This window comes from Pteropus alecto, unplaced genomic scaffold (assembly GCF_000325575.1).
Source record: "Pteropus alecto unplaced genomic scaffold, ASM32557v1 scaffold398, whole genome shotgun sequence".
In the NCBI taxonomy this organism is placed as follows: domain Eukaryota; kingdom Metazoa; phylum Chordata; class Mammalia; order Chiroptera; family Pteropodidae; genus Pteropus; species Pteropus alecto.
This window is the reverse complement of record NW_006442497.1, coordinates 4,469,825-4,479,857: the sequence shown is the minus strand read 5'-3', so window position 1 is coordinate 4,479,857 and position 10,033 is coordinate 4,469,825. Positions and strand designations below refer to the sequence as shown.

The following is a 10,033-nucleotide window of genomic DNA, read 5'->3' as shown; positions in this document are numbered from 1 at the left end:
ACTCTAAACCAGTGCCTTAAATTATTACTGTTCTCTACTTCTACCTATGGCTCACTTCTGTCAAACTTCTGTCAAACCCTTTACACAGTTTTAATACAATTTATTAAGGACGCCAGAATCTGTATCTCCTGATCTGACATTCACTCCTGAGTTTCTGACTCCTGCATTCAACTAAGTTAGCATGAACTGGATGTCCCACAACACCCCAAACTCAAAATATTCAAAAGTAAACTCAGTGCTTTCTAATAGTTAAGAGCCCTCTAGAGCCAGACTGCCTATATTCAGACCTTGGCTGTGCTATTTCCCAACTGTGAGACTTTAGGCAGTTATCAAGCTCTCTGTGCCTCGGTCTCATTATCTGTAAAATGGGGATAATAATAGTACCTAACTTATCTAGTTGTAGGGATTAAATAATTGCAATATGTAAAGCTCGTTGGAAGAGTGCTTAGCCGAGTCAGGGCAATATGTGTGTTAGTGGTTGTTTTTATTTCCTCCCCTCCCCCCCTACGTCCTGTCTCTCACTTAATGGTACCATCGTTAACCAGTTGCCTCTGCCAGAAACCTAGGAGTCATCTCAGATACCTCCTCCTCTTCACGTCCCCAAGTCCTGCTGCTTTTCTCTCTCAAACACTTCTCAAATCTCTCTCTTTCCTCTCCATCCTCCTTCTTCAGATCCAGCTAGGTTGACCAACCATCCCAATTTGCCTGGAATTGAGAGGTTTCTGGGGACGTGGGACTTTTCAGTGCTAAAAACCAGGAGGACAGTCCCAGGCAAGCCAGGACAAGTTGTTCACCTTTGGTCCAGACCTTCATCCATCCCCTTTTCCTGGACAAACGTGATAGCCTTCCAGCTGGTCTCCCCGATGTTACTCCTTAGGTCTACTTTCCACATCTCTACCCCAGTGATCTTTCTAAAATAGATCTCGAACATGCTTAAACCCCCTCCACCATTTCCCATTCTCTATGACAGAAGGGCAGAAAAACTCTTCAGTGTTTCAAAGCTTGGCTCCTCTTCCTCTCCATCCACAACTCTAGCCACCCCCTGCAGGCCCTTCACACCGTGGTATTTGGAAGTGTTCTGGCAGTCACACCCCTGTACCTTTGCTCATGTGCTTTGCTTGGCCTGAAACTGCATTCTTCCCTTCTTCTTCCCCACCTTCCTTTTAGAACTCCTATTTCTCCTTCAAGATGAAACTCAGGTGTCAACTCCCCCATCCTGATGCTTTTCCCCCTTCCCTCCACATCCTCCACCCCACCCTACTCTCCACTTCCCTGTGAGCTACGTGCCCCACTTCGTGCTCCTGTAGAGCCCTGGTGACACAGCCATGGAAGCACTGCAACACCATAAATGACATGATCTTTGTGTGTCAATGGACTGTGATCTCCCTTTACTCAGACCCTTGTCTGAGTCCTCGCTGTTCTCTCCAGCACTTAGCATGGTGTCTGGTCCACATCAGATGTTTTCTGGGTCAGCTAGTCCATCCTCTACCCCTATAGGATCTCATCCCAAACAGAAGCTCACTTTTTCTGAGGCTGCCTATCCATGGTAGGAGAGCTCTGATTGTCTGAGAGACCTATTGTACTGAGCTAAAATCTTCCTTCCTATAGGACAGCTCTGTTTAACCTTTAAACTCCAAAGTGGACCTATTTACCCTGATGTATTCTCTTTTGAAGTGAGTTCCTTACAATGGTTTCTGTTTTTAATGACCTCTTTAAACAACCTGATTGTGAGCTTTTTGAAAAAATCTAAACTTATCGCCCCAGTGAGTTCCTTTTTACTCCTGCACTAATCTGCGGGGGGAAATTCCTCTTTGAACTCGAATAGGTGCATGTGCATGTTCTGTCCCAGTGAGTCAAACGATAAACACTGAGAGATAGAGGAAGTTCACGGTGAGCTAGAGTGAAGGTATTCTGGGCTTTGAGAACAGCAAGGCTTGGGCATTGTGGCTTGGTGAGTTTAAGGGGCAGCAAAGATATTATTTAGGCTGGATTTAAATTTAGATATAGAAAAGTAATGAAGGGTAGTAGAATTAGAGCTTCGGGGTATGGAAAGCAGGAAGCCACCAACAGAGAACAACTAGCGGCATTTTGCTTATCCCCTCAAGACCTAAGACTGGGACCCTTTGCATATTCTGCATCTGGTCCTTTCAACTGACCTTCATGGTCACATTTATACACTGAAATCCAAGACCCCTGCGGTCCTCAGAGGCCAAAGCCAGGCATGTCAGGTGTGTCTAGGGGTACAGCCCACAAAGGGGAAATAAAGGCATCTGCCTGCACTGCAGGTAGGTGGGAGGAGGCCCCAAGACTACCTCTGGTTATCTAAAGGGCAGGGCCATGGAGGCCCAGATCCTGCCAGGAGACACTTAGAACAGCTTGATGCAGTAGCAGAAACACTCGAGTCAGAGAGCTGGGTCCGATACCTACCACTGTGAGACTTTCAGTGGGTCACAGTCAGTCCTTCCAGAGTTCTGTCTTCTCCTCTGTGAGAACCTTGAGTTTCCCTCACCAGTAGGGTCATTTCATTTAGGATACCAACCATATCATAAACCGAATGTCTCTGGCTTCCCCCCAGGCCCCAGCTCACCAGGACTTCAGCCTCCCTGTTGTCTCCCCACGTATTTCTGGAAGGTCACGGATGAAACCTGAGTGCTCACAATCACCCAGCTAGCTGTCTGGTCCATTCCCACAAGGTTCCACTGCCTGCCCCCTGCCCTCTACCCCGTCCCTTGCCATACCTGCCCACTGTGACTGAGAGCTCCAGGGTACCAAAGCTGCTACAGGGTCTGTTGCACAGCAGGGGAGAAGTCCCCTCTCTTTTTGTGTTACCCTCTGTCTTAGAAAGATTTTGGTAAATCTTTCTGTCTTTGCTCGCAATCCACCTGTTGTGAGTAATAGTAGAGCCAAGATTGGAACCTGAGCAGTCTGGCTGTAAAGTCTGTGCTTTGACCCTCCTCCTGGGAGAGTCTTGCATACTCTGCTGATAGATTTCTGGCTGGCCTATCCCAACCCAACAAAAGTGCAGCAGAAATTCCAGGACATGCTTGATGCCCCAATTTAGGCTGCTGCTAAAGCCTCTGCTCTATGACAATGAAAAGGTAGATTAGTTCAGTGGTTCTCAGCCCTGCCTACAATAGGGAGCTTATTTTAAAATGCTCACATATAGCTGGATTCCAGACCACTTAAATCAGAATCTTTACTTTTATGTTTTGAAAGATGGTTCTTATGAGCAGAGAGGGTTGAGAACATTTAGATGAGATAGACTAAGGCTCTAGCACCTCGGCTGTTCTGTGGTAGTGAATCACCCAAAGCTACTGTCCATGTGTGGATTGAGCCAGCAACCCAGAAAGGCCCTCTGAAAGCCCCACCTGGAATCCAGGCTGCTCCAATTTTCTGCCCAGTGGGACAGAGCCCCTCAGCAGCAGCTGCCACAGGTCAGGGGTCAGGGGGCTGCCTTTGGCTCTGGGGACTTTCTAGAGAAACCATGGGATATGGAAGGTGAAACACCTTGCCCCAGGTTCCCTATGCAGAGGATGAACCCCTTCCACCAGTATCTTGCCCCCAGACAATTCCATGGTACAAATTGATAAGGCCTGATCTGAGTCATGGGGGTAGGTGGCCACTTTCTGAACCCTCTGTTTCTGCCCCAGGTAAATAATTTTGTATGTAATTCAACATAGAACTGAGGTCAAGACTTATAAAATTCCACCCATGACATGACTAGCATACAGGAGCTGCTCAGGTAACTTGATAACCTGGCAAGCTCTAGCCACATCATTCCAGGTTGTGTTCAAAATTAAGGACAACAGATCGAGTAAAGAACCACAGAAACAATGAAAGACCCAGGGGCAAGAGCAGCCTAGTAGCAGTTTCTGCAGGATTGTCACTGCTCTGAATCACTTGCAGGAAGAGAGCCATGGACCCCATGTGCTTGACTGAAGAAACACACCAGAGTCCAGGGTGGGAGAAATTGGCAGGGCCATCTGTCACAAAGGTGACACATGAGCTGTCTCTTTGTTGCAGACGGTGACAAACACCTTCCGGACAGCCAACATCCAGATCCAGAGCCAGGACCAGAGGCTGCTGACACTGCTGCTGGACAAAGACAATCGGCGTACTTTCAGGGATGTGATCAGGTGAAGCTGGGCCTGCCATCCCTAGGGTTCCATGCCTCATGGGGCAAACCCAAGCAGCAGCCAGCCTCTACCATCTCCTGCCTCTAGCCCAGGATGCCTGGCCAGAGGTAGATCCTGTGGCCAGGCAAGTGTCCCTAGTGGGCATGGACTTAGGCCACTGCCCTATGACTTGAATCCAGGAAGGAGGGCAAATGAACAGCTAACCCTAGGCAGCAGCTGATATTAAAATTTCCCAAGATTCCTGCATGAACACTCAGCCTGTAGCCCTCCACCACTGGCTATCCTACTGTGGCAGCTGTACCCCAGTTAAAGTGACCCTTACTGGTCTCCCCTGGGAAGGTGTATTTGGGTAAGGAAGGCATACACAGCGACCCATCCAGGCATGTCAATCTCTCCCAGTGTTTGCCCTACGCCTAAGATGCTCTTTCTTGTCCTGACATTTTCTCTTCCCTCTATTAGGCTCTCTGTTCTAGACCCTACAATAAAAGGACTACCTTTAGAATCTCCAGGCAGATTTGACCCCTGAGATCCATCTCTGAGCTGGCCTTTCTCCACCCACAGGTTTGAGGTTGTTCGCTGCCCAGAGCCATGCTCTGGGATCCAGAAGTCTAAGGCACTTTGGCTCAGTTCACACCAGAAGAAGGAAATGGAAAGGACCAAAGCCATGCCCAAACCCCTTCTAATGCCCATCAACACATTCTCCGGCATCGTCCAGTGAGCCTGAAGGGGCAGTGGAAGAACTGAATCTGAGAGCCACGGGCCCAAGAGGAAGGATACACTACCCCACCAGTCCCAAACACACACCAATGGATGGAGCCAGGTCAAGAGGCCCTAGGCATCTTCTTGCCCTAATTAGGAGCCAGCAAGTGCCCAGAACACAAGAGGCTGGCTGTGGTGGGTAATGGAGCAGGTCTACATGAAGGCTCAAGGGTGGCCTGGGCAAAGCTGCTCACATACAAAGCCCAGCTCTTTGCACAAATGTCCACTCTTTCATTGATTTTCAATTCCCACCTCTTTCATCTAAGCTCCCCACTTAGCCCTTAAGATCAAAGTGAGAGCTGTGCCCAGGGCCCTGTGCCCTGGGGGAAAATGAGAAGTGGGCAAAGGCAACTATACCTCCTCCTCCTGAGTCTGCTTCCTTCCTTCACTTTGGCATCTGCCCACCTCACCCAATCCTAGGCAGCCATCTCTCTCAGTTGAGAGGAAAGTGTCAGATTCAATAAATGCACACTAAAGTGTTTCTGCTTTTATCCAATACGAAGCAATATTTATATTTTAATAGAGATTAAGAGCAGTACTTCATTTAACCTAATGAATTCTCTTAGGCCAGGTAAGAGTTCTGTGAAGTATTTACTTGTGTGTTCTGTCTAACTGCCTACCCCTCTCCTCATTCACATTGGCTTAGGGACTCCTGACCAGCACTGTCCCAAAACAAAGGTGGGAATGCAGGCTAGTTGCAGAGAAACCAGAGATTAAAGACATCAAAATCCTTGGCTTTTGAGTTTGAAAACTTAAACCCGCATGTATAATGACACAGAACCAGTTCCCTCACCCCCAGGACTAGATGTGAGGTGAGGGGAAAAGTAACAGAGAGAACATGAAGGCTTGACTTGAGTTCATCCCTATTACCTGGGCAGAATCCCCAGGTATTGTCAGTTGGGAGTGGGGGTGGAGGGTGGAAGAGTCCCTTTTGCATTTGGGGATCCAATAGTAGAGAGGTAGGCACTTCACTTTTGACCTCATTGCCCCAGGAATGGGCACAAGTCCCAGAGCACATTCTCAATGCCTAGGGAATGGCATAAGAAGGGCTGCCTGGGGTGTCTAGGTAGATGGGCCCAAGGGCAGCCTTAGAGAGAGAGTCTTTGTGCCCCAATAGGCATGAGAAGCAGGTGAAGTTTTCTGAGGCAGTTGAAAGCAACAAGCCCAAGGGGGTCTGACAGTAAAAAGAAAGAGGTGCAGGTGTAAGTGGCAGTGGAGACTACGGACCTAAATCTCATAAGATGGACAGCAGCATGGTGGAGTGCCTGCCCCTCAGTGGAGATCAGCCCTAGACATGTGAAGACTGAGGAGTAGATGGCTGTGAGATCATCCACTGAAGCTGCAGAACTCAGGGAGGAGAGAGACTAGGGACAGCCTTCAATAGAACTGAAGTGGTTTTAAACCAGAAGTGATTGACATCACTGAATTTGAGTGAGTTTACCTGGAGGTGGCTAGACTTTTTTTTTCCTGCCACGGGGGTGATTTATATCAATTTGGGCATTCATAGTTACTAGGTTCTTTAAGTAAACATTCACAGTGTGTTAGGCGAGGGCTCTTGGCCTCCTCCCCCAATAATCTCTCTATCAACTTGCAATGGAAGCAAATGATAGACCAAATTCTGCTACACATACACCACCTCCCTCACTCCCCACCCCCAGCCAAATTAGGTGCCCTGAAGAAACCTGGCACAAAAAGTTCATTGAATCAGTGGCTGGACACTGGACCATATCGAAGTAAGGCCTATGGCACCACTCCAAAGGATCTGGACTGTAGGAATATCTAGGTTCTTAAACTGTATTCATTGAGGGAGGAAATGCTCCAAAAAAAAACTATAACCAATCCATGTGACTAGACACCACTAAATTTGCCAGTGAAATTTTGCCAATATCTATCATGCTAATTAATGAAGCCACTTCTGTTGTTCTAAGATTGTTGAAGAGCTAGTATTTGCTGCCTCCGTAGTGTAGCTTTTTGATTAAATATTAGCTAACCACCTTTGGAGTGTGTACTTCCTAGCTGGACAACTTAAGTGTAGATTAAAACTATCCAATACATTCATACTGTTTCAGTGTCTGGGGTGGCCGTCTGGATGGCGCGCTGGAGTGCCACTCCAAGACCCTTCAACTGTCAGCCCTCCCTAGGAATTGTCCAAACTTGAGAAAACTGTACCCACCTTCCAGGGGGAGCTCATATCCAATGAAACAGCTCTAGGTCCTGGAGACAAAGATAGCTGCCTCGCTGGAGCTTTGATTCTGAAGGAAGCAGAAAATAAACAAGATAAACATGCGAAATATAAACCAGTAGTGTGTTGGAAAATGAATAATACAGGCTATGGAGAAAAAGTAGGGAAGGGGAGTGTGCGAGTCTGGGGAAGGGTGAGATTTGGTATTTCAGTGACGATGAACAAGGATGGTCCTTGAAAGTAACTGAGTGTCCCTTGATCAGAGGGCATTTGAGTAAAGAACTGAAAAAGATGAGAGAGCTCATATCATGGCTTCCATTCTCGCCACCCCACTCCACTCCCTGTGACAGTTTCACTCGCCTGAAGCAGTTTAGAGATCTCAGATTCGTGGGCGACGCGAAGCAGCGTCGGGAGCCTGGGGGCCCAGCTTGGAGCGCACCCTGCAGGCTGCAGGCCGCGACCTTTGCGCACCCGCATATGTCCCGCGGGTGGAACAGCCGAAGGCTCGCGTTGCAGGAGGCAGGGAGTGGGGAGGCCGAGGAGGCGGCGGGACCTAGCAGGTGTAGCCCACAGGTGCGCCGGCCCCGCCCCCAGGTGCACCGATGTTCGGGGCGGGGCCACTTCCGGGCCGGAGGCCGGACGTGAGGGATGAGGTTGACCGTTGGCCTGGTGACCGCGGCACCGCCAGAGGCTGGAGGCACCGCCCGCTAGCTCCTCCGCCCGAGCCTCCCTCCGGGGGACATGGCGTCGCGCCTTCCCCGGCCGCGGCCACGCCTGCCCCGTGCCCAGCTCCGCCCTCCGCCTGCCCGGGTCTGACCAAGCCGGGCAGCCATGAACGCCAATCCCCAGTGGGACATCAGCAGGACGCTGGGAGTGGCCAGACTCTTCCAATTGGTGTGTGGGGTCCGGGATGCCTGCGTGACTCCGTTTCTGACCCTCTACCTGAGGCAACTGGGCTTGGCCGCGCCCTGGGTGGGCATCCTAATGGGAACCAAGCACCTGATCGCAGCCTTCTGGGCTCCCTTCTGTGCCTTCCTGGCCAAAAGCTACCAGAAAAGAAGGATGCTTCTGATAGGCTCGCTGCTTGGCTCGGTGGGAGCCAGCCTGTTGATGGCCCTGGTGCCGCCGCTGGACAAAGATCTAGGATACCGCTCCTGTAATGGCAGCCACAGCGTGACCACCACAGTCCTACCTCCCGGGGTCGCACTAACTCTGAACTTCACCTCAGCCCAAGAGCTGGCCTTAAACCACCCTGCGGAGGCGCCCAGCCTCCCAGACAAGAGGAGTACGGGGATCCGGGACGCCTCTGGCTTCAGAAAAGGATCTGGGCGAAGTATCAAAGAACCTTTCAGTCATCTGCCCAGCTACTTTGTGGGCTCCATTGAAGGAGCCGGGACCGCATCTGGCGTTCTCCTCCACCCTGTCACTTCAGGGATGAAAGATAATCCCTGGGAAGGTGCTTTTAAGGTGGTCAGTACTGCCCTCCCTTTGCTTGCCGGGGATTCAGCACTGGGAAGTCCAGCCAACTTGTCAGTTACCAAGGGGAACATCGGGGCCCTTGACCTCTCCTGGGAAGGGTTGCAATGGACTTTCATTCTCTCCTTGGGGTCTGTGGTGTTCTGGGAGCTGCTGACAGCCCCACTGGAGCAGGTGGCGGATGACAGCCTTTATGAGTACCTAGATTTTGTGGATGCAACTGACCGTTACAAAAACCTTTGGATCTGGAGGCTGCTGGGCATGTCGGCAGGTGTATGTGGCATTGCAGCCTTGGAGGGGCAGCTGGACTGCTTCCTGGTGACAAGTGGCCCCCGAGGTGTGATACACTTCTATGGCTACTCGCTGGTCAGCACCCTGGCTTTACTGGTGAGCATCGCATTTCCCGTCCCTGTCTACAGGCGGCGGGAGCCCAGCTACAAACCGGTCAAAGTACTGTCTCTGGTGGGGGGTGACCCCCGCCTTATTCTTCTAGCCTTCACTGTCTTTCTGATAGGAGCCGCCACCAGCACAGTACAGAATTTTCTGTTCTGGCACATGAAAGACCATGGGAGCAGCGAGCTGGTCATGGGTTTCTCAGTAGCCCTGAGCTTGCTGGGGGAAATTCTACTTCATCCATTCAAAACAAGGTTGCTCAGGAAACTGTCCAGGGTGGGCTCCGTGGGGCTGGGGCTAGGCTGCCTCTCAGGGCAGCTGCTGTACTACTCTTTCCTCTGGAGCTGGTGGTCTGTCCTCCCTGCTCAGATCATGAGTGCCATCAGCAACGGGGCTCTGTGGTGGGCAGTGGAGGCCTCAATAGAGGACCTGGCCACTCCCAGAACAGAGAGACCTTTGAGTACCATGTTCAGAGGCCACTTCTATGGGGGCGGGGCCAGCCTGGGTAGCTTTGTGGGGGGCTTCGTTGTGATGCACTTCAGCCTGGCTGTGCTCTACCAGGCCAGCTGCGTGGTCCTGTTGCTCTGGCTGGCCCTGTTCCTGTCCATTCAGCCAAAACTGCCTCAGGAGCGGAAAATCAACTACTCAAAGCTGCTGGCTGTGGAGGCAAGTGATACGAGTGACTCTGAGCAGGGGACTGAACGGGACTGGCTTGTGAAGGCCATGAGGGAGGAACACTCAGACTGGAAGGGCTGAGAGAAAGTCAAGATGTGCTGATCTTGGAAGCAGTCAAAAGACTAGGCAAAACTCAGTCTGCTGAGGACAAAACCCATGAGTCCTACCTCGGGCTTCAGGGAGCCTTGGGAGAGGGAAAGCATGTCTGTGCTGAAGCCCAGCTGGATCATCTCATTGTATGATTTTCTTTACTTTTCTAGTAAAAGGAGACTTCACTTTTTGCAGTTCAATCTTTTTTAAATAATGGAGGAAAAATACGTTTGCTAAAAAGCAAAAAAAAAAGCCCCCTTCATGTTCATCATATTTTGCTGTATAAGATTTGTGAGAGCTTTACTAGTACTGACTCTGCTGC

General features: G+C 50.4%; 2 protein-coding genes across 2 annotated transcripts in view; both read left to right on the top strand.

Moving 5' to 3' along the window:
* The window catches only part of PIK3R6 (phosphoinositide-3-kinase regulatory subunit 6), a 33,592-nt gene extending 28,738 nt beyond the window's left edge, over positions 1 to 4,854 (top strand). Inside the window, 2 exon segments of the mRNA XM_025040081.1 lie at positions 4,024 to 4,136; positions 4,698 to 4,854. Coding sequence (XP_024895849.1) covers positions 4,024 to 4,136; positions 4,698 to 4,854 — 270 coding nt within the window.
* Positions 4,855 to 7,908: 3,054 nt separating this feature from the next.
* MFSD6L (major facilitator superfamily domain containing 6 like) lies at positions 7,909 to 9,702 on the top strand. The gene has a single exon (XM_006922430.1). It carries the CDS (start codon positions 7,909 to 7,911, stop codon positions 9,700 to 9,702), a length of 1,794 nt encoding a protein of 597 aa, XP_006922492.1.
* The last annotated feature ends 331 nt before the right edge of the window (positions 9,703 to 10,033 follow it).

Bases quoted from the DNA above. Each gene is read 5' to 3' on its own strand.
- MFSD6L (XM_006922430.1), top strand. From the start codon at position 7,909: ATGAACGCCAATCCCCAGTGGGACATCAGCAGGACGCTGGGAGTGGCC.